General features: G+C 39.4%; 1 protein-coding gene across 4 annotated transcripts in view; it reads left to right on the top strand.

Annotated features, from left to right (window-relative positions):
• The window catches only part of ube2e3 (ubiquitin-conjugating enzyme E2E 3 (UBC4/5 homolog, yeast)), a 122,003-nt gene that overhangs the window by 82,436 nt on the left and 16,158 nt on the right, over positions 1-23,409 (top strand). For all 4 annotated transcript variants that reach the window (XM_048598763.1, XM_020524723.2, XM_020524709.2 and 1 more), the window contains exons 4-5: positions 14,392-14,524; positions 19,640-19,787. In XM_048598763.1, coding sequence (XP_048454720.1) covers positions 14,392-14,524; positions 19,640-19,787 — 281 coding nt within the window. The remainder of the gene's footprint in view (positions 1-14,391; positions 14,525-19,639; positions 19,788-23,409) is intronic.

Below are 23,409 nucleotides of genomic sequence, written 5' to 3'. Positions count from 1 at the left end.
AGCGATGTTGTTGATAGGTATTGTTTTTCCATTTGTCTAGACTGCAAATAAGCCATGTGTCTCAAAGGAAGATGCTGTAGAATATGTGAAAATACAATTTTCTGTATATTTGAAAACCCAAGGGGAAAAGATCACTTATGCAGCAATTTAAAATGAATATTTCTGATGAGTATTGTAAGAGGATTTATAATCATATTTTGTTTGTTTTATGTGAACATTATTTGTAAGGCCATCCATCTGTAGTCAATCCTGAATTGGTCTTGACAAGGTGGTGGTGATGAATTGCCTCCTTGAATCACTACAATCCATCTCCGATAGGTATTTCTCTTGTAAATCATGCATAGATTTAGACATCACTGGCTGAGCTACAATTTATGCCCAACCCAAATTACCCTTGATGTAATTGTGAGTTGCATTCTTGAATCACCACATTTCATGCAGCTTAGGTTCACCCAGTGTGCTGATGGGAAGTCCATTCCAGTATCGTGACCTCACTTAAGCGAAGACAATGTGTGGCTTGGAAGGGAACTTGAAGGTGGTGGTGTTCCCATGCAGCTATTGTTCATGTTTTCCCAGGTAGTAGCGTTTGTGGATTTGGAAGATGTTGTCTGAGAATCCTTGGTTAGTTGTTTCAGTGCGCTGTGTAAATGAGACACACTGCTAGCACTGTACACTTTTGGTGAAGGGAGGGAATGTTAAAGCTGCTAAAAAAGTTGCCAGTCAAGTGAGCTACTTTGTCCTTGGCATGAGCTTCATGAATGTTTGTGGAATGACATTCATTCACCCAAGTGAAGAGAATTCCACCATACTCCTGACTTGTGCCTTGTAAATGGTGGACAGTTGCTCAGTATAGTCTTCCTGGCCTGTAATCAACTCCTGCAGGCACAGAATTGAAATGACCAGTCCGTTTTCTGGCCTAGGATGTCGATCGTGGGGCACTCAGCAATGGTGATACATCGAATGAAAAGCGGATCAGAGATAGTAGGAACTGCAGATGCTGGAGAATCCGAGACAACAAGGTGCAGGGCTGGATGAACACAGCAGGCCAAGCAGCATCATAGGAGCAGAGAGGCTGACGTTTCGGGCCTAGACCCTTCATCAGAAAAGGGGGAGGGGAAGGGGGTTTTGAAATAAATAGGGAGAGAGTGGGAGGCGGATAGAAGAGGGATAGAGGAGAGGATAGGTGGAGAGGAAACAAACAGGTCGAAGAGGCGGGGATGGGGCCAGGAAAGGTGAGTGTAGGTAGGGAGTTAGGAAGGGGATAGGTCAGTCCAGGGAGGACGGACAGGTCAAGGGGGCGGGATGAGGTTGGTCGGTAGGAGATGGAGGTGCGGCTTGAGGTGGGAGGAGGGGATAGGTGGGAGGAAGAACAGGTTAGGGAGGCAGGGACGAGCTGGACTGGAATGAAAAGCGGCGTTGGTTAGATTCTCTATGATGGGAAACGGCCATTACCTGGCTGTTGTGTAGTATGAATGTTAGTTACACTTATCAGCCTAGGCCTGAACGTTGTGCAGTTACCAGCAAGCATCCCCATTTCTGCCCTTTATATTGGAGGGAAACTCAAAGATGAAGTAGCTGGAGATGTTTGAGCCGAGGACAGCACAGTCAGTCCATTTAATGTTGTTTTACTTTAATATGAGTGAGTTCATGGGACTTATAATCTCGTTGACGTTAAAGCTGTTTTTTTTTTCAGAGCCACACCCTCCATCCCTCCAAACCTCTCCCCCATGCCTGATCCCAAGTTGTGACCTCCATGATCAGACCTGATGCCAGAGTTCCAATGTCGGCAAGGGATGTGGCAATGAATGACGTTGACAAGAGTCTGGAGTAGTTTTGACAGTCAGATGTATGCACTTGTTTGTTTGTGAGCATGAAGCATGAGCATACATTTCGAAGTTTTTCCTGTCAATCATTCATGTCACTCTTATTCTGAACTTTGTGGAAAGGCGTAAATGATCATTCTCTCAAAGTACCTGTGATAGGGTGGTAATTCACAAACTTTTCTGATCTGTTCTAGGGAGCAAAAGGAGCCTCTCTGACCTGTAGGAGGGACAGACCAAATACGCTCTAAGGAGCAGGAATTTGATCACTGTCCAGTGATTGCTGCTAGAAAGTATGCGTGAATCAGATTAAGCTGGCTACCCACAGAGTTCGGATTAGGGATAATGGTGCCAAAGTCAAATCCAAGCGCGACTCCCACATTGCAGCATCAGATTGTTATCTCCTGTAGGTGGATGGTGATTCCAGGTGAATTGTGAGAGTTGAGGCAAGTGCCTTTTCATGTGCACTCTCCATCAGGTGGTTTGCCGTGCTGGTCAGCAGTTCTCAGTCAAAGTTGCTGTATGACTGTGAGATTTGTCAATGTATCAACAGCTTGTGTGGCATTTGAGGCAAACAAGCAAGTATTTCTGTAAGTCTTACAGGAGTAAGCCTCACCAAAGACCATGGAGGCATTTGTCAATTGGGGGTCTCAGCACGGTAGATTAAGGGCAACCTCCAATACTAGTCCAAGGGACTGGCTATGGTCAGGTGTGAAGTCTGAGTGTTCTTGGTCAGGAATTCACCGAGGGAGTCATGGTCAGTTCTATAGATCAGTAGCGACCAGATTGGGGTTAGAGATAGTCCTGTTGGGGGAGGTGTACAACCACCAATCAGGACTCTGGGCACTTTTTGTCCAATGCTGTATGTTTAGTTCACTTGAGGGGTTGGGCCACAGTCTGTTGGGTCTGTCTACAAGAATGGCCAAAGTGAAAGGGAAGTCACTATTGTGGGAGGATGACTTGGGAAGTTATTCACTGGTATATGGGGTTACTTTATGTGGGACAGGTGGGTATTGATGAGGATGACCATTGTGTAGGGAGGGCAAATATAGTAAAGTATGGATGGGAAAGGAGTCATGTGAGAGGGGGGTTCATCCATGATCAGCAGCACCCTGGCTTCGAGTTTTGGTATGGAGCAAGAACACACTTGGCATGGTCATCTTTTTATTGCCAGGGCTTGGGTGAAAGGTGGGTAGGTGCAGGTTTAGTCAAACAGGTTGAGTGGGGACCTTGGCAGGTGCAAAGCCTAGGTCCCCATGCGATGAGCAATCAGGAACAAAATCTGGATGCTCACGATCTCGCTGATAGGTAGAGGCAGAGGCTGGAAACCATGACAGCTATGCTTCATGTAATCATAATCACATTACAAATCTGCTAAAACTATTTCCCGAATTATCCAAGTTAACATTTTGTAATTGATAGCAAATCACGACAAAAGAAACTTTGAATTTGCCATCAGCAAAACTCATTCAGCTGTCTTATTCCGAGAAACCAGATTGACACGGAGTTAGAATTATTATTGTTATGCTATCACAACAGGGCCTGAGAGTACTCTTGAGTGGTTTGCATTCAGGTACTGTTTACTAGTAACAGCAGAAAGAAGAGTCTTTGTTACTAACATAGCTCTGACCTACGAAAGTGTTACTGCAAATCCTTGGACTGTTATTTCCCTGTATTGTTAAATGGTCAGTTTTTAGTTTTTAAGATTATGCTGTCTTGTTTTCAGTTTTCACCACTGGAAAGAATGGGTCCTTAATGCCTGGACTGATAATTTTTAATGTCTTTAACAGCACAATCACAACCTCCTTTGATCTTAAATATTTAAGGAAATAAACGCAAAGTTCATGCAATTTGTTCATAAAATTTAACCCTGCAACATTGTGAGAATCTGCAGGACACTCCATGCAATTTGTCCTCCTCGTGGTGCCTAATCAAAACTGTACTTCAGATGGGTTTCAACGAAGGGTCCATGAAACTTCCACTTGTGTAATCCAGCCTCCTCTTCATAAAGCCCAAAATTCTGTTAATTTTTTTTTATTGTTCCTCCATAGTTCTTACCTTGCTGTTTAAACATTGGAAAAAAATACTGCAATCCTTGGTCGATTTGTCCCATTTTTAACATCAAAATATGGGAGTAGACCATTCGGTCCATTGCATTTGCTGTGCCTTTCATAATCATCATGACTGATCATCCAATTCAGAGCCCTTTTCCCCACGTTATCCTCATATTCATTAATGTCATTGATATTTAGAAATATGTCTATTTCTGTTTTACTTTAAACATACTGAATGAGCTTCTATAGCCTTCTGGGGCAGAAAATTCCAAAGATTCACTCCTGTCTTTAAAATTCTTTTTAATTCTTTATTATTAGTAAAATTCTTTACTATTTTTATTAAAAAAAACCTCCTCATCTTGGTCCTTAGACTTGGGTTCAGGATACAAGCGTATAGAATTGACTTGGATGGATATCAGGATATAAGTCACGGGTGGGAATGGTCTACAAGCCTCCTAACAGTAACCACAATACGAACAAAGTATACAAGGAGAAATGACAGGTGATTGTGATGAAGGAGTATACAAACTGGAAAAATCAAGTTGGCAGTGGTATAAATGAGGATTTCATGGAATGCTTTTGAGATTGTTGCTCAAAGAAGCAAACATGTTTTGGATCTGACCAGAGAGCAGGTTATGTTAAACTTGCTATTGTGTAATGTAATCGCATTAGTTTAGATCCTTACAGTGGAAGCACCTCTAGGTCACAGTGATCAGAATATGATTTGATTTTACATACAGTTTGAAAGGGAGAAGACTGCGGCGAAGACTTGTATTTGAAACCTAAATAAGGGCAACTGTGTGAGCATGAAATTCAACTGGAGGATAGATCAATAGAGACACATAGAGATCAAAAATGACAAGAAGTGAAAAGTATTTCAGATTACTCAGAATAAGTATATTCCTACATTGAAGAAAATTTCTGAAGAGAGTTCGAAACAGCCATAGTTAAGTGAAGAAATTGGGGAAGGATTCAGAATTTAGGAACAAGAATACAACTGCAAAAACCATAATGTTCCACTCTGAAAAGACCCATTTATGCCTAGAGCCACAGAGCAAAGTAAGGAAGTTATCTTTCAGAGAGCACTGGTTTGGTCTTGAATCTTGGGTCCAGTTTTCAAAAGCATGTGAAAACTTCAGAGGGTGCTGAAAAAATGTATTAGAAAGTAGTTTGGAACCAAGGGACTTCAGTTGTGAGGATACACTGGAGAAGGGTTGATTGAGAGAAGGTTGGTCCAAATACTCAAAATCATGAGGGATGTCGACTCGGATTGAGAAAGTGTTCCCATTGGTAGATACATTGAGAACCCAGGAGTGGCGGCATAGTTGAGAGGATAAGGTAAATTCCAAAAGAACTACACGTGACATGACGCACATTTTTTAAAATGCAGTGAGTGTTTAGAATCTGGAATACACTTCGTGAGATGGTGTTGGAAGTAGATTTAATTTTGCCTCCTCAAAAGGGGATTGGATTACGATCTGAAGAGAGATTTTGAAGGACAATGGGGAAGAGGGTAGACAAGTGCGACTGGTGAAATTAGTCATGCAGAAAGCTGGTGGGAGTCAATGTCTTCCAGGTTATAATCATCATAATTCTATATGGACACAGCTTTATCTTTCCTCTTTTTGAAGTGTCTATTTGTGGTGTGTGTGAGAAAGTAATATTGAAATCCAATTCAATCTCATAATTGAATGAATAAAAGAAATCAAATCTTCAGCAACAGGAGAACATGACTACTTCAGTAAGAAGAAAGAAATCATGTAGACATTCACTGTACTGAGCAATTTTAGAAGTATGTTTTGGATTTCGGATAATGCTCAAGAAAATAATGCTCAGATGGTATGGCTTTTGTCTAGCACATGCTTCATATTTTACATAAAATGAACTTTACATGGTTAGGAAAATACAGAAGACATATTGCTTTCTTTGAATAAATTGAGTTTCCTGACACTAACAGCATACATGGCTAGTCACATTTTGTCATGGTTTGCACAGAAATTGGTTTGGTCCATGTAAAGTACGAAACTCATTTTATTAAACCTCTGATTTGATCTATATTACAGTGCACTTCAACAGTACACGAGTGAGAAAAGCACTTAAAAAACAAATAATACTGTCAGTGAATGATTAAAAATTACATGGAACGCAATCCCTATCAATAAATTCATAACATGACTGGCCAGTATGTTTTTTCACCATTCTGCTTTCTAGAAACAAATTTACTCTTGTTAACTTTGCTGTTTGATTAATAATTAGCATCCATTTCTGCAATTTGTCTGTCAGAGGACTTCTTTGGAAATTGTATTAAACACTTAATAATTTTATATAACTTGACATTGTTCAAATAGTTTTATCCTTTTTTTTCTCGCTCTGATACTTTTGGAACACCCTCCATAAGATTTAGGAGAGGTTGTTACAGATTCTTGCCAATCACTGCTGCTGGTGATGCATCTGTTCCCGACAATACAGTGTAATATTTTGAAGTGAGCAGCCCTGTCTGGGCTTAGCGTGAGGTCTCGAGGCAATGAGTCAATTTTTTGCATGGCAGTCGTGTGTAAATATCTCAAAGGTGGTTACTTCCCAGTGAAAAACCAACTTGAGATCTAGTTTGTCATATACAAGTGTCTATAAACAATGTTATGATCATTCCCATAAATTCACTCAGTTAAGCCACATTATTTTCCAGTTATCTATTAGTTCATGTCCTTGGTTCAGTCAGCAGTCTGGAATTAAGAAATTTTGTGCTGACTGAGGGGGGCTATGGCATTTTAGGAACTGACCTACTTTCCTGCTTTGAAAGTGACTTTATCTAGTCAGAAGCCAATTTTTCATGCTCTTATCTGCAATTTGAACTGCCGTATTTGCCATATACAATTTACAAGGAGTGTTCCTTTCGTTACCAGTCCTACTGATGTACCTGCTAAGTAAGTGAACACTAAATGACTGATGGGTTACTATCCGCAATCCTTTGCTAGCTCATTGCATATTGGGCACAAAGGAGCTGGCAAATGTAAATAAATTGTTCAGTTATACAGGTTAACAGCCAAGTATTGACTTTTGAAGTTAAAATCTTTCCTAGATCATCAGAAAATGTCAATTGAATGACAACTGAGTGTGTAGGCTGACTTTTGCAGCCATCTGTTATTTGGGGCAGGGTGCAATTTGGAACAGGATTATTTGTTTTTGACTTGCTGTTCGGCTCTCGTAGGTTTGGCAGGCACATGAAAGAGTTTTTCTCACGTGCGGATCAGCTTTGCAGCACCATATGATCTTGCCAGCAAGACCAATGGAATTGAGTGATATTGCAAAGGACAGGCGGGTATGTCAACCCTCCATTATGGTAGATAATCAAGATTTGCTGGTGAAACCCTCTTCTGTGCCTTTTTGTCCAGACTTCATTATTTCGATGTTTGTTTGCCAATCCAGCCTCTGTCTTCTGCCCTATATAAACTTGAGCTCAAATTCTGGCTGTGTTCTAACTCTGAGCAAGTCTTGTTCACCCATCACCCCATATTTAGTAATGTACATTGATTTCTTGCATCAGTTTAATATTTTTTACTCTTGCTTTGAAATCTTTCAATTACGTTGCCACTCTTGAACTCTGTAATCTCTTCCAGTAATGTCGATCGAAACAATCTGTAGGCTTCCGTTTCTTGCCTTTATGCACCTGCAATGTTAGTTGTTCCATCTTCCCAGGCCCTAAACATTGGAATTGCAAAATCTGAACACTTTTGCGACTTTGCTTCCTCTCTGCCTTTTAAGATGCCGTCAAGCTTCTGGTCATGTGTACAAATTTTGCTTTGTGTGACTCAGTCTTTGATAATGTTCCTCTGAAAAACTTTGACGCATTTCATCATGCTAAAGATGCTGCTTCAAATGCAGGTTATTATTGTTGAGGTTAAATGAGCAGAGGGGAGTATTTATTCTGTTTCTGATTATGTGTTGTAGTCTCAAGTGTTTGCAAAAAAAGTCTTTTTTACTTAATTTACTTAACAATGCCAATTGGTTGAGTATCCTTTGAAACACCTATTTTGCCAGTTCTCATAACGGGAGGAAAAGTTACCCAGTCCCTTGCTATAATTTCAGCTGCAAGACGTTAATTAATTTGCTACCAAGTCTTTTATCTTGCATTCCATAATGGTTTAGTGATGATCTTCATGTTTAGAACTCAATCTGACAGATAAGTCAAGATGAATTGTTTCATCCCACTGCCCTGATATTCACTAATTAATTGTTTGGATCAATTTTAATATTGTGCCTTTTGAGAATCCTGTTGTGTATTTAAACAAAAACCCTCCGCTTTCGTCACCACTTAGCCTTGCTAGGAAGATTAATGCTGAATTAATTCCACCTGGGAAGGCATTGATATCAAAAACCTTGAACCGTGTATACTAGACTATACTTGATTTCTCCTCCCCCCCCCCCCCCTCCCCCCCCCCCCCCCATCCCATTGGTTTCTGGAATCAAAGAATTGTAGAAATTTTACAGTATTGAAGGAGACTATTCAACCAATCGTGTCTACTCCTCCCGAAAGAAATACCCAGCTAGTCCCATTCTCCAGCACTTTTTTTTTCTTGTAATCCTCAAAATGCATTACTTTCAAATATATATCCAGCTGTCTTTTGAAACGTCTTGTGGAATCTTCCACCACCACACTCGGGCAGTGCATTCCAAATCCAAAGAAGTCTGAAGAAATTTCTCCTCATCTTACCTTGAAATTGTGACCCCAAGTTACTGACCTACCAACTAGTGGAAACAGAAGTCCTTTACCCTGTCAAAATTGTCATAATTTTGAGCACCTCAATAAGGTCACTTCTTAATCATCTTTGCTTCAAGGAGAAAAAGCCAATTTCTGTAATCTTTACTGTATCTAAAATCCCTAATTCCTGGTATCAGTTTCGTAAATCACCTTTGAACTCTCTCCAGGCTTCAACATCTTTCCTTAAATAAGGTGCCCAGAATTGAAATTACTACCAAATGTGATGTGACCAATGGTTTGTAGAGGTGTTGCATTACTTCCTTGCTATTATATTCTATTCCTCTATTTATAAACCCAAAGATCTAATAAGCCTTCCTAACAACTGTTTTAACTTGCCTGGCTAACTTCAGAGATTTATGGACATGAACTGTGAGGTTCCCCCTGCTCCTGTACTCTCTTCAGAGTTGTACCGTTTCAGCCTATATTGTTTCGCTGTGTTTCTTCCAGCAAAATGCTTTCCTTCCAATTTCTCCACAAAGGAATTCATCTGCCAGGTATCTGCCCGTTAGGTCAATTTGTCAATGTCCCTCTGAAATCATTCAGCATCATCCTCATGATTCACTAATCTCTCCAGTTTAGTGTCATCTGTAAATTTAGAGGTTTTCAGGGCAAAATCTATCTTCAAATCATTCATATAAATCAGAAAGAGCAAGTGTTCTCACACTGATCCCTGGGGGAATGCCACTGTCAACTCATCTCTAATCTTTGAGGTGCCCATCTATACTTACCTTCTGTTTCCTATCTTTTAGCCAACTTATGGTCCATGCTGCCAAGGACTCATCAATCCCAAACATTGCTAATTTGCTAACAGTGTCACGTGGCAGGTTCGTATCAAATGTTTTCCATCGTTAGGAAAAATTTAACATTTACAGGGTAAATGTTTCACCAGCAGATCACTGGAGAATTTTGAGCTCACAAAGTGTATCACATTTGGTCGCTTTCATAGAATCATAGAATCCCTACAGTGTGGAAACAGGCCCTTCGGCCCAACAAGTCCACACCGACCCTCAGAGCATCCCATCCAGACCTGTACCTCTATAACACAGCAATCTGCACATCCCTGAACACTACAGGCAATTTAGCATGGCCAATCCACCTAGCCTGCACATCTTTGGACTGTGGGAGGCAACTGGAGCACCCAGAGGAAATCCACGCAGATAAGGGGAGATTTGCAAACTCCATACAGAAAGTCACCTAAGGGGGGAATTGAACCCGGGTTCCTGACACTGAGAGGCAGTAGTGGTTACCACTGAGCCACCGTAAATAATTAGTGAATTGATTTGAAGCTAGGTTTTTATACCTTCACCGAAGTATTTAGTGAAAAGCATCAACGCTCTAGATTTATTTAAGTGTTCCAGTATCTCTATTAATATGAAGTTATGAAATAAAAACAGAAATTGCTGGAAAACTCCGGTCTGGCAGCATTAGTGGAGAGAAATCAGAGTTCGCATTTTGGGTCCAGTGACCCCATCAAAACTGAACTGAACTGAACAGTTCTGAAGAAGGGTCACTGGACATGAATTGTTAACTCTGATTTCTCTCCACTAATGCTACCAGACCTGAGTTTTTCCAGCAGTTTCTGTTTTTGTTCCTGATTTCCAGCATCTGCAGTCGTTTGGTTTTTTATGTAGTTGTGAAATGTCTATGCCAAATTTGTGTTTCTTGAGGCACTGTCTCGTGCTAAAATTCAGAAGGTCTGATTTAATGTTAAGGGTGTCATGTTTCTTGATAAAGTTTCAGTGGCAGTGTGCAAGGTTGTGTGCTAGATATAATTTAAGTAAGAAAGGAAAAACAGATTTGCATTTGTATGGAGTCTGTCACATTCAGAAACTTAGCAGCAATTTACCAAAGTGTTTTTAACAAACATAAGACAGACTTCAGAAGTTAATTGTATGGGCAGGATTTCCCTAAAATACTAGCTTTTTCTTTTGGATGGCTTTTTGATTTTACTTTTTTTTTGTTGCCCAGCATGAGCTGGTGCTCTTGAATGTTTTGAAAGTCCTTTTTGGATATTATAAGCACGCACTGTCAAATGTTTTCAGGTCTTGAAACAATAAACTCAGCTTCTTAACTTGCAGTCGAATTTAACCGCACTGGGTTAAGAGGGAAGATATGACGGTTGGGAGAACATGTAAATCTTTGACTAAGGTATGGCCTGCTGTTGTCAGTTCCTTCAATGATATGCTACGTGGCCAAGCGATGCCCAGTTTGTTAAGTTGAAACTAACTTTGCACCAGTCTCCTCCCAGGGTTTTGGTGCAGTCCCTATCTTTGAGTCAGGAGTCCCAGGTTCAAGACCCATCTGTTTCATAAAATATGCAATAACAGCTCTGAACAGGTTGATGAGAAAATACTTATGCCAACCTTCTGGGTTCACTACCGTCCAAAATCAGGCAAATTTCTAGAGTTGCAACGGATGCTATCCTCCCATTATGCCAAGATATCTCTGTTCACAATGGCAGCGACAGTGGGGATACTAACATTCTGCTCCTGAGTGTGGGGCTGAGCTGTTCGTGGCCTCTGCAACAGGTTTGGCTGCATTCACCTGGGTTAGTCATTGCCTTTCCAGCTCGGTAGCTTGATTGTGTTTTTAATTTTGGCTTTGGTTGCCTTGGGGTGTCATCCGACAGGAGGCCAGAGTTCAGTGTATCTTCAATCCCACTCCATCTTGGGTGGCGGCATCAAAAGACGAACCAAGACCCTGTTAGTTGACATCCAGCATCAGAGGAGGTGTGGGACCCACGCAGCATGACGGTCTACAGCTTGGAGGTGATGGACACGGAAGCAACAGCGCTCGTGGCAGCAAGAAAGGAGCACATTGCAAGGACTCTGGGGATGATGCCGGATGGGGGCAACTAGAGGAGCAGAAGGAATGAAGACTACAGAGAGGGAAAGATGAACTTTTGAAGATGTTTCAGTTTTAATATCAATTTAATAATCTATTCAGTATTTTAACCTTGTATAAATATTTATTCAGTATTTTATTCTGTAATTCAAGATGGTGCAGGAGTGTGGCGACATTATACACTTTTCACTGCAGCTAGGTACAAGTGACAACATTAAATAAATCAAAATACTACAGATGCTGGAAGTCAGAAACAAACACAGACAATGCTGGAGAAACTCAGCAGGTGTGGCAGCCTTTGTGGAGAGAGAAACAGTTAATGTTTTGAGTCCAATCTGACCTCTTCAGAAAAGATTCTGATTAAGAATCATACCAGACTTGAAATATTAACTCCTGTTTCTCTGTCTACGGATACTGCCAGACTTCCAGAGTTTCTACAGCATTATGTGTTTGCACCAGCCTCCCATGTTCTCTTGTTTGATAGTTTTGTTTTCTCCAACATGAGTAGAAACCATCACAAGGGCTCAATTTTTTCCATGAGCTATTCGACAATACAGGTATTTCTCCTATACCACAATAGTTGTGTTCTCGTGTGACCTCACACTGTAGAAAATCGCCATAGAAAATCACGTTATAGGGAAATAGCTGTACGGTACAGTAAAAAGTTCGCGTTACCCCAACAGCGTCCACTATTCATCAATTGCATTACAGCCAGTTCGCGTGAACATAACGTGTTATAGCAGAAATAACTGTGTTGAAATGTGCTGTCTCAATTTGTGTAGTGTGTAAAGAACACAAGCTGTCTGTTGTCCTGTGTTGAAGTAATTAACTACCATTTGCTGAGTCCAAGTTGTCTGGATTTCATTAACTTACAGAAACCTACAATTTTCACTGATGGTTTGGAAAACAATTCTTCCATCACCACCAGAGCTGGATGTTGAAATGTCCACTGCTGGAAATGCACCTTGTTTGGCCATCTAATTACGTAAAACCAAGTCATACTGTTAGGGTCCCTGTTTCAACTATGGAGTAATTAGAAAAACACTACCTTTTGGCTGACTGAAATTGCAGGACAGGATACAGATGGTTCACTCACAAAATGATGTGAACTGAAAGCTAATTGGATAAAATGCAGTTTGTGTTGTCTGAAGTTTTTTCATAGTGCCATTACTTTCTATGGTACCAACTTCAAAAGTCACCAGTGCAGCAATGAAATGATGTGCTGACAAGTTTCAGGTTGCAGATAACCATATGACTTGGCTTGTGACAGCCCTGGCTTAGAAATTCACCGCAGTGTCATTATAACAGGCTGTGCTACTCTCTTGACTCTCAATTGGCCCAAATGTTTCAAAGACCGTCATTGTCAGTTTGGAGGCTTGCTGTCAGTGTTTGTGAAGGGCATTGTGGGGAAAAATGGCATTTTTGACAGGCTTGCTCTGTCTTGCCATTTTTTTCCAAATGAATGAAACTTGGGAAAGATGTGACAATCTGACAGTTACCAGGATGTTGCTGGAAATGGAGGATTTGAGTTATAAGGAGAAGCTGGATAGGCTGGGACTTTTTTGACTGGAGCGTAGGAGTTTGAGAGGTGACCTTATAGAGGTTTATAAAATAGAGGGGTATAGATAAGATGAATGACAGGTGCCTTTTCCCTAAGATTAGGGATTTCAAGAGGTGAGATTTTAAGGTCAGAGGAGAAAGATTTAAATAAGACATGAGGGGCATTTTTTTTACACAGTGGTTTGTGTGTGCACTGAATTTTGAGAGGGAGTGGTGGATGTGGGTACAGTTAGTCTTTAAAAGACATTCTGAGAAGTAAATGAATAAAAAAATGTTAGGAGGGATATAGGCCAAGTGCAGGCAGGTGGGACTAGTTTAGTTTGGGCTTATGGTTGGCATGGATTTGTTGGACCAAAGGCTCTGTTTCCATACTCTGACTCTAATTATGAGTCCATATGCAATCAATAGGAAATTTGCATTTCAGGTTTTGGAGCTCACGACTGGGTGGATGGGGATTCTAATTACTAACAGTTTTTAGAATTCAGTACATTTTAAGATTACTATAATTATGGAGTTTTTTAGCGTTGAATATTAAACATCAGTAGCATTATACAGCATCATATTGTCACAATTGTTGCGTAACTTCAACATATTTCAGAGTGAGGGGGGAATTAGGAGATGGGATTAAAAGCTTGATCAGCAATGGGTTTTCATGAACCACAAAGAGAAAAAGAAATGCAGAGAAGCAGCAAAATTGAGTGAAAAATGGAGAATACAGCATGGTGGCAGACAGCTCTGCCATCAACATATGGGCAATGGAAGGGAACAAGTTGCATAAAAGACTGAAATAAGGTATAGAATACAATGGGTGGGATGTAGGGTTGACGAGGATTGCAACATATGGTGCTGCTAAGCCGTAGATTTAGTGCAGTGGGGATTGCGTAGCTAGTTTATGCCCTTGATATCATGAGTAAAGATTCAGATTTGATACTGGCAGAGATAACTATATATGTTTTGGACAGTTTGGAATTTTGGAAGGTTGTTAGTGAAAGACCAGGAAGGAATACTGAAAATTAGTCAGAAAAGCTGTTGAGATAATGGGGTAAAATAGACAATGTTGTACAAATGCAAGTAATGGACTTTGATAGAATTTAAGTTATGAAACTCGGCATGCAATGTGACGTGCATCATGGGTGATAGGTAATTTATCTGAATTTGTGCAGAGTTTGTCCATTTTGTCTGTCTATTATGAACACGTTTGAAACTTGATCACTATTTCTGTTTATTGTGCAAGGTGTTGCCGTCCTATCTAGTTGTGTAAAATATCACATGCAAAAAACGCTTTGATACAAGACGATTCTTCTGAGTTGTTGCAAGTAATATGTTTAATATACTTTCAATGAATTTATTTCAGTGCTGGTCCAAAAGGCGACAATATATATGAGTGGCGATCTACCATACTAGGTCCTCCTGGTTCAGTTTATGAGGGAGGTGTTTTTTTTCTGGACATCACTTTCTCATCTGATTATCCATTCAAACCACCAAAGGTAATTCTTCATGTTACATTATTTAAATACATTTCAAATAGTTTTGAGTGGTTGACTGTACGATATTCTACATGATATATGACTGTTTACTTTACCTCAGAGCTTCAAAAGCTTTTTTCCACTATGACCCCATTACAAAGCTTGAAAATTATTCTAATCCCTCATTGAAAACTGTGACGTGGAAAGGAACAGACGAGAAGATCTAGGAATGGGGAGTGAAGATGATTGAGTGTGACGGGTTATTGGGGTGGTGGAGGGGCAGCTTTGTGGCACCCATTTCCTTGGATCTCTCAAACCCATAATTGAGCTTGTAGTTTGTTACAAGCCAGACCAGACCCCCTCAAAATACTTTAAGAATGTAGCCTAGACCCTAACGTTTGCTTATTTTAAAGGTAGATGTGAAGTGCATGTTCCAGATGCGACGCGACTGATCAAACCATTCAACGTTAAGCAAAACACAATGTACGTAAACACTATAGTTAAAATACAAACAAAAGAAAGAGGAATGGAGAATCACAACTATCGGAAAACTTAACTGAATAATAGATACAGTAACGATTACTAATTAACTGTTCCAATATAGTAATATCCCATAAACACATGCTTTGGCGAAACGGTGAATTCAGACACAGATTCTTAGATGCAATTCTCCAATCCAGGAGGAAACAATATCAAGAGAGATTTCAGAGAAAGGGGCAGTTAAGAATCATTTATTGGAGCTCCAACTCTTCTGGGACCCAAACAGCTTCTGACTGCTACAGCTTAAAAAAAGACAGAAAGCTTGATCTGTGAGATCTAGCCACACCCCTTCTATTGTTCCAACTGTTTTTCAAAAATACATGTAAAGACCTCCTGTGATTAGCCACTGGAGACTCAGTTTTTACAACCTCTCTCCAAAAAAAATCTAGGACAAAATAACCTTTTTTAAATTGACAGCACCGTCACATCTCCCCCTTTTTAAAAAGAAATGACCCCTCAACATACAAAGATGGCTTCATTTTAGTCTTACTCTGTTAGTACACTACAATACAAATACATTACATTGACTCTAATCATGCAGTCATTTACTGCTACATTCTATTTCAGTCTGTTTACTCCTGCGACTGAATGCCTCAGTCTTTCTTCATCCAAGTCACAATAAAGCATTGGTAATTACGTTTTCTTGTTCTGCCATGTGTATATGGCTACAATAATAAGCTCCATCTAAACAGTCTGGAATTTTTGTCCTTTAAATTTCTCCAAAAACTTGAATAGGTTATGATCAGTATATACAATTGTCTCATACACATTAATGGCAATTTCAGTGTTGCAACATCAACACCAAACTCAAGGTCTCCTCCTCAAGTGTGGAATATTTCTATTGATGAGTATTGAACTTTATGGGAAAATACCCTGTAGGTTTTCCATCTTCTCATCGTCGCTTTGTAAGAGTACAGCACTGACACCCATGTCACTTGCAGCGATAGCAACCTTGAATGGCTTTGCATAATTAGGTGTGGTGAACAGTGGTTAACACAGCTTTCAGGCTGTCAAATGTGTTCTGCTGTCCACTGAAATTTTCTGCACTCTTTCAATAGGTTTACTTCCTTAGATTCTTGAAATGTTGTCTGTAGGCTTCTGGCACTAGCTCATGCTCTTAAGATGGCTTTCTTCATCTCCTCATACTCCCCAGATAGTGATGTAAATACCCCACTAGATCTACCTACCAACTTTGTTTGGATCAACAAAACCCACATGATCACCGGCCACTTCATTAGTTTTGCCACTTTCTCGAATAAAATGGAAAAGGATTCTACATCATTATCGTCGAATTAAGGCAACGTTTGGACATATTTAAACAGATTCCCACTAGCCCATTGGCTACAATGGGTTGGTTTGTCATCGCTATCCTCCTCTCTAATCCTACCTTCTACCTTTTACCTCCATCCTTTTTAAGTTGACTTTCCTGTCTACTTGCCAACTTCTGAAGTTCAAACTCTAGTCTTTGTGCTTTTCTTCTCTGTCTTTCTCCCTTTCATCAAGGGCCTTCCTTTCCTTTTCATTTTGTTCTGCCAGGGCTGTTCTTTGTCTCTTTTTTTCTGCTTTTGATTGAAATTCAAATTGTGTCAGTTCCTTTTAATGTTCAAGCTGCTTCATCTGCATTAGAATTCTGACCAATTGCAAAGATTCCGATGGCATTTCCAGCAAACTTAAATGCCAAGCTACTGCTGTAATTACCTTCCTTTTTCTCACAAAGGCAACCCCAAGACCAGCTTGTCCACCAATTCCAACAGCTTTGCCTTGATCACCTTTTGTAAGACTCCTGAAGTCACTTCTTCCACCCCGGAAAACGCTGAGTGATAGAAAGAGCCATTATTACACAAACCATTACATTACATTATTACACACTTCTGAAGAAGGGTCTAGGCCCGAAATGTCAGCCTTCCTGCTCCTCTGATGCTGCTTGGCCTGCTGTGTTCATCCAGCTCTACACCTTGTTATCTCTCTGTTACACAAAGCATGCCCTGTTTAAACCAACCAAATTTAACACAGAAACAAAAGACCGAAACACGCACCACTCGCCACCTTTTGAGTCCAACAGCCCTAAACCCAAATTGGAATTATGGAGTTATATCTTGGATGAGCCCCCAATTTGTTATGGACCAGACTAGACCCCCCTCAAAATATTTTAAGAATGTAACCGAGACCCTAACTTTTCCTTATTTTAAAGATAGACGTGAAGTGCATGTTCCAGATGGTCAAATCACTCAACATTAAGCAAAGCACAATTTACTTAAACAATATAGTTAAAATACCAACAAAAGAATGAGGAATTTCGAATAACTTTACTGAAAAGCTTAACCAAATAATAGTTACAGTACCTATTACTACTTAACTGTTCCAATAGAGTAATATTCCATAAACATACATACCCCTTGGCCAAAAGGTAAATTCAGACACAGATTCTTAGATGCAATTCTGCAATCCAAGACAAAACAACATCGAGAGATTTCAGAGAAAGTAACAGTTAGGATTCACTTACTGAAGCACCAACTCTTCTGGGACCCAAACAGTTTCTTACTGCTACAGCTAAAAAAAAACAAAGCTGACCTGGGAGAACTGGCCACTCCCCTTGCATTATTCGAACTGTTTTTCAAAAAAAGACCTAAAGGCCTCCTCTGATTGTTGACTTAGGCCACTTGCCATAGCCACCTCTGGTTGCCTTTACAACCTCTCTTCAAAAAACCCAGGACAAAATTCACTTTTTGAAGTGACAGCATCGTCACAAGTCCCAACCTCCACCTTGGAAACCCTAATAAAACCTTCCTCTCCTCTTCTAAGGATCTTTCTGTATCACATGTAACAAAGCCATGTCATTGTAGTTGTTTTAGGAGATGAGGGACGTTGTGTTTTAAATTCCCTTGACTTAATAAAGAATATTGTATAATTTTATTTATCCTTTGTTTTCTGTTTTCATTTCCCATCTTGCATCGCAGTTCTTTTGCAAAGTTAATCAATAATATTCCTGCAACACTTATCTTTGGTTTTGCAGCTTTAAGTATTCGCTCTTACTGATGTTTTATAATTAATTTTGATTCATTTTTAAGTTCCAACAAGCTCTAGATTAGAATTCTGAAGAAATGAAGGAACCATTTGGTTCATCATGACTGTGATGGCGCTATGTATTAATGATTCTCATTCCAATTCGTATTTCCTGAATGGAAGTGCACGTTCCAAAGTACCATGACATTTTATGTACATTATCTAACTGCTACAGATCAGATAGAAAGTTGTGATGCAAGGAACCTTCCTGCTTCTACTGCTCATACTTGAACTGTTTTTCGCTGCTGAAGACCAGATAACCACTGGAACTGTGACTAAATACCAACTGAAACAGCTGAACATATTAAACAATCATTTTAAACTAAAACCTGAATATCCAAATGATAAGTGGGAGATAAAAGGAGTTGAGACAAAGAGCTCTGCTAAATCTGCTTGACCAAATGTGTTTCAACAGTTAAATATTACGCAGTGCTAAAAAGACATATCTTGGCGAATCCTTTTATCTTGCACTGGTCCGAATAATTGGAAGCATTCCTTCAGAAATATATTTTCCACAGGTTGTGACTGAGTTATTGAAATAATGTACATTGTGGCACTTATCTGATTATCCTATTATCTAGATTCTATTCATTTTCAGTCTTTAGCTGTTTAATTTGGGAAGTAGGAATCATTAGTTGAAAGAACGTAAATTATTTTGTTCCAGGTGGATGCCATTCCTCAAAACTGTGATATTAAAGAATTACTTTTTTTTTTCAAGAAAGTCTTCAGCAGGCAGGGCAGAGTTCTGTCTATTGTTGAGGTGGGGATCCTATGCCAGTTCTTAGAAGCAGGCTATTGTATTGAAATGCTGGCCCACTTACCTGATCAATCTCTGAAGAGATATATCCAATTTGTCATTATAACCTTGATAAACACTAAAGGTTAAAATGTTGTTTGGAGAGAGTCCAGATGGATGCTTTTCTGCTCAGAGCTTTATTCCAACACGCTCTCAAACCAACGCTGTACCCCACTGATGACTTGTTTTGCATGTACGGCCAGATAGGTTCTCAGCCAATTGCACAAAACCATCACCTGATCCCTTGATCCACATGCCCTCAGGCATCCTTGTCAGACCTTACTAGTTATAAACATCACAACCTGCCTTTCTCTTTACAAGTTCTAATAGGTGTATTTGAATTTCCATTAGTTTGTATTTTTTCTTCTTAAGGTGATGGTTATGCTGCATTAAATTATCCATGTGGAAGTTTAGATTGTATTCCAAATATGGCAAATGTACAATTCATTCCACAACTGTTTTACTTCCTGCGGTTTGAGAGAGTAGCTTAGCTTGAAAATTGAAAACTTCTACTGCCACCATCTCTTCACATTGAGCAAACTTCCCATCTCTTCCTTCGTTTCACTTCAGCTTATTCTCCTCCTCCTCAAGCTTGTTTATCCTGTTGATTCCTTTTCAAACCAAATGAGGCCTAGGTATTGACCAAATTTACAGAGAACTGTATCGTCATTGACAGTATTATTAAATGTTTGGTTTGCTATAAAGAACAATTCTTTACATTTACATGTTATCTTTAGGTAACTTTCCGGACCAGAATCTATCACTGCAATATTAACAGTCAGGGAGTAATCTGTCTGGACATCTTGAAAGACAACTGGAGCCCAGCTCTGACCATTTCAAAGGTTCTACTTTCTATTTGCTCACTCCTGACAGACTGTAATCCAGGTAAGAAAACTAGGACCCAAATAATTGCACTTGATAGCTCATTTATTTGAGAAACTTTTCAGACATGTGTTTGTGGAACAGGTCATGTTGTAACTCTAGCATTTTCAAATTAAATTGGAAGCCTATGAATGGAAATTGCAGTTGAGGGCATTTAGAGTCAGTAGCCCCACTTATTTGCCTTGAACTGTTCAATTGACGCTTGATCCCTCCAGTGCCTTGCCTCTCCAGAAGGTAGCCTCTTTAGTTCCTTCTACAATACATTAGTGGCTTTCAATAGTAACTCGTTCAGGAGGTTTTTCTCACAAGTACAATCCAATATTCTTGCTTCTAAATTCCTAATGCCTCCTAGTAGCCAAACTATTGTGTTTTAATTTGATTATCTCAAACTTGCTTCCAAAGAGAAATTCAGCTTCCTTTCATCTTTCATTATACAATGTAGTCATTATCGTTTCCACTACATAATATAAAGAGCAATAATATTCTTTTTTTTATAACTCACTACATGAACTTGGAGCATTTCTGCTACAAAAGGTGACCCATAATATCTGTCAGCTCTTTAGAAGAGCAATTAAACTAGCCCTACCCAACTATTTATTTTCCTGTAGTCCTGCACATATTTTTCTTAGGTGCTCATCTAATTTCCTTTTGTAAACCAGATTGACTCTTCCTTCACCATGTTAGAATGCTCTACAGTGCCTGCGAAGCTTACATTAGTCGTCCCAGATTTTTTCATGTTATGAATACATTTTGATTCTGGAGAAGTCATATGACCCTAGTCTAAGCTGAGCTGGTGAGTAGAGGCTTTGAGAGCAAGAGGCAAAGAGCTGTGACAGTTAGGGTCTATTGATGGGCCTTTTGGTGAGATTGAGAGAAAAGTAGGTGAGTCCTGAAGGAGAGGATTGGAGAGTGGGCAGAGAAGTTATTTTCCCCAACTATTTTAGATGCTTTGTTGGATATGGTGATTAGGTCTCTGACCTTACTTTCTCTGGTCATGCCCCTGAACTACTTCAAAGAAGAAAATTGATGTTCTCATCTGTCATCAGACGAATACCAAGACTGATCCCCTGCAAAGTGAACACTGAGTGGGCATCATTGCTCAGAGGAGAGCTAGTTTGGACCCTAGCCCCAGACTTCATGGTCGATTTATTTCATTAAAAAAAATTTGTGACGGGTGAGCCGACTACTCTTGACAACTAGTTTTCAAAGCTGGTTTTATTTTCACTTCTCTATGCCTCATCGTGGAGGTGATGTTTAGCTCAAGTCAGTAGCTGTGGTGGAAGATTTCATTTGAAGCTACAGGCCCTATGTTTTTGATAAACTTCTAACTAATTCATAAAGTCCCCTACTTGTACAAAATTTCTTGCTAGCCAATATGAAATGCCAAAACATACTGCAAAGCTAGGATTATTGGCGCAGTTTATGGTGAACATAGCATTCTTTCATAGGAGGGATGTTGGATGAATGGAGATTTTGCAAAGGGCCATGCCTGCGGTTTGCAAATTCTGAAGTTGGCTCACAAACTGCAGTCAGCATTATTGATCAAGATTCTAGAATTTGCATCTTTTATGCTTCCAAGTTACACGGTTTCTATCAGTAGCAGACTTTTGACCTACAAGTTTGGATCTCTGGTCAAGTATTAAAGGTAATTTAGGATTTCTTGAGGCTTAAGCTCAAAGTCCATTGCAATAAATGTTTCTTTTTCCCCAAACTGGTACAATCATACGTTCCGCAATAAATATGGAAATATATCTTCTGACTTGTACATTTTTCTATATCTGTTGGTTTTAAAGAATTCTATTGCAAGCTACATGCTGTGCAATAAATCTTGGATCACCGAAAAATAGATGAACCAATATCTCTAGCAGTTGGCCAGTTGTGTAGGCTGTGGGGTTGTAATTGCAACACAATAACAAAAGGTTAACACATTTTGCCTCTGGGAGACTTGCCATTGGGATAAGTGTAATTTGAAAAGTCTATCAAAATGATATCTTGTAATATTTTGGAATTCTTGCAATGTAAGGTAATGTTAAAGCAAATTAGTTATTTCCAGTGTAATCAGTTAGCACAGGAAATATATTTTAAAATCATTTTGTGATAAAACATAAGTCTTACTGAATGGTTTTCCTGTCATGGCCCCTTGATATTCCTGTGCTGGAATCTTGTCAAAATCAGTGTTCCTTTCACACAGTATATAGACACAAAGGAAATACTTAATCAGAACAAAAAAAATTCCAGAGATATCTACTGGACTGTTAACAAAAAGTAAGCATAAAATAAAACTTGTAATTGCAACCAATGATTTATCCCAATTGACAAGTCTGTTTTATTGTTTGGGATTCCAAGATTTTTTTTCAAACATCCGTGAAGTTAAATTCTCAGTTTTAGTTTTTTTTGTCTGTTTAATAAATGGTTTTGATCCTTGTTGCCTGCAATGAAGAAACTAGAACAGTTAAAGGCAATCAAGGTTTTGTGTCTGTGTGTTCCTCACAATATGGCCACATAATAATCATGACGTTTTACGCAATGTAAATTTGAAGCCTTTATAAACACTATTGTGGACATCTGCATCGATGTTAGTTCCTTTTTGAGCCATGATATTGAACTTAGAATTTATAATGACAAGCCATGATGATGTCTTTGTTGCCGTTCTGCATTTGATCCTTTTTCATAGGTACAGTTGTGAGAGTCACTTGGGTTTATTTGTCATATTGCTTTTCTGCCCATACTTGCCCCAGGGCCTTGCCATTTTGATGATCAATTTGCAAGTTCTTTTTTGTTTAAAACTCCTGTTTTTAAGCTGCCAGTGACACTAGCCCATTTGAACATCACCATTCAGATTTGTGGAAAAGTAAGTTTAAAAATAGGAAACATACCTCGTCCTCTCCTCATCACTATCAGACTGACCTTGAGCTGGTGAATATGACTGATTGACCTGTTTGTGAATAGTTAGTATAATTACTGTTAACTCCAATTAAGGTAGCAATCTAAGACTGTCTGATGTCAGTAATCCGAGGCAGAACTTTAGTTTTAAACAAAAATGTCTTTATGGCAGTCATGAAATGAAATCTGGCACAGGAGTAATTTTTGTGATCATAGAGACAAGAAACAAATTTATCCACTGACACACTGAGCAGTGCTGAAAGATACTTGCTGCTGGCAAACAAATATTTAATGTGGTGTTTGCTCATTTATCTCATGACTTTTTGTGGGATATTGTGTTCTAATTGGTTACCATGTTTCCTTATGTTGCAACAGTAACTGTATATCAAGTTCTTTCAGTTTTCATGCCCTTTGGTCCATTTGGAAGTCTGGAAGTTGTTATATTGCGGCAAGTTTGTTTGCCATGTATGTACATCTTGTTTTTATGATCCTTAGCTATTTACTGCTTACTGAATTTCTGTTATTCCTATCTGTGGGATTTAAACTTAAGACTATCGATAATTAGCATTTGCTTGTCTTTAACTCACAAGTTAAGAAAGTTATGGGGGTGTGACTGATGATGTGGTTCCAGAATAGATGCTAGCACTGAACCCCAGCTCTGATACCTACCCCACCATTTCCACACCTAAAAAGACTATTTCCATACCTTGGACCACTCTCTTCATATAAAGAGCTAGTGGTA

This window comes from Rhincodon typus, chromosome 7 (assembly GCF_021869965.1).
Source record: "Rhincodon typus isolate 14 chromosome 7, sRhiTyp1.1, whole genome shotgun sequence".
NCBI lineage: Eukaryota > Metazoa > Chordata > Chondrichthyes > Orectolobiformes > Rhincodontidae > Rhincodon > Rhincodon typus.
Note: the sequence above shows the minus strand (reverse complement) of the source record. Positions and strands in the feature narration are given on the sequence as shown.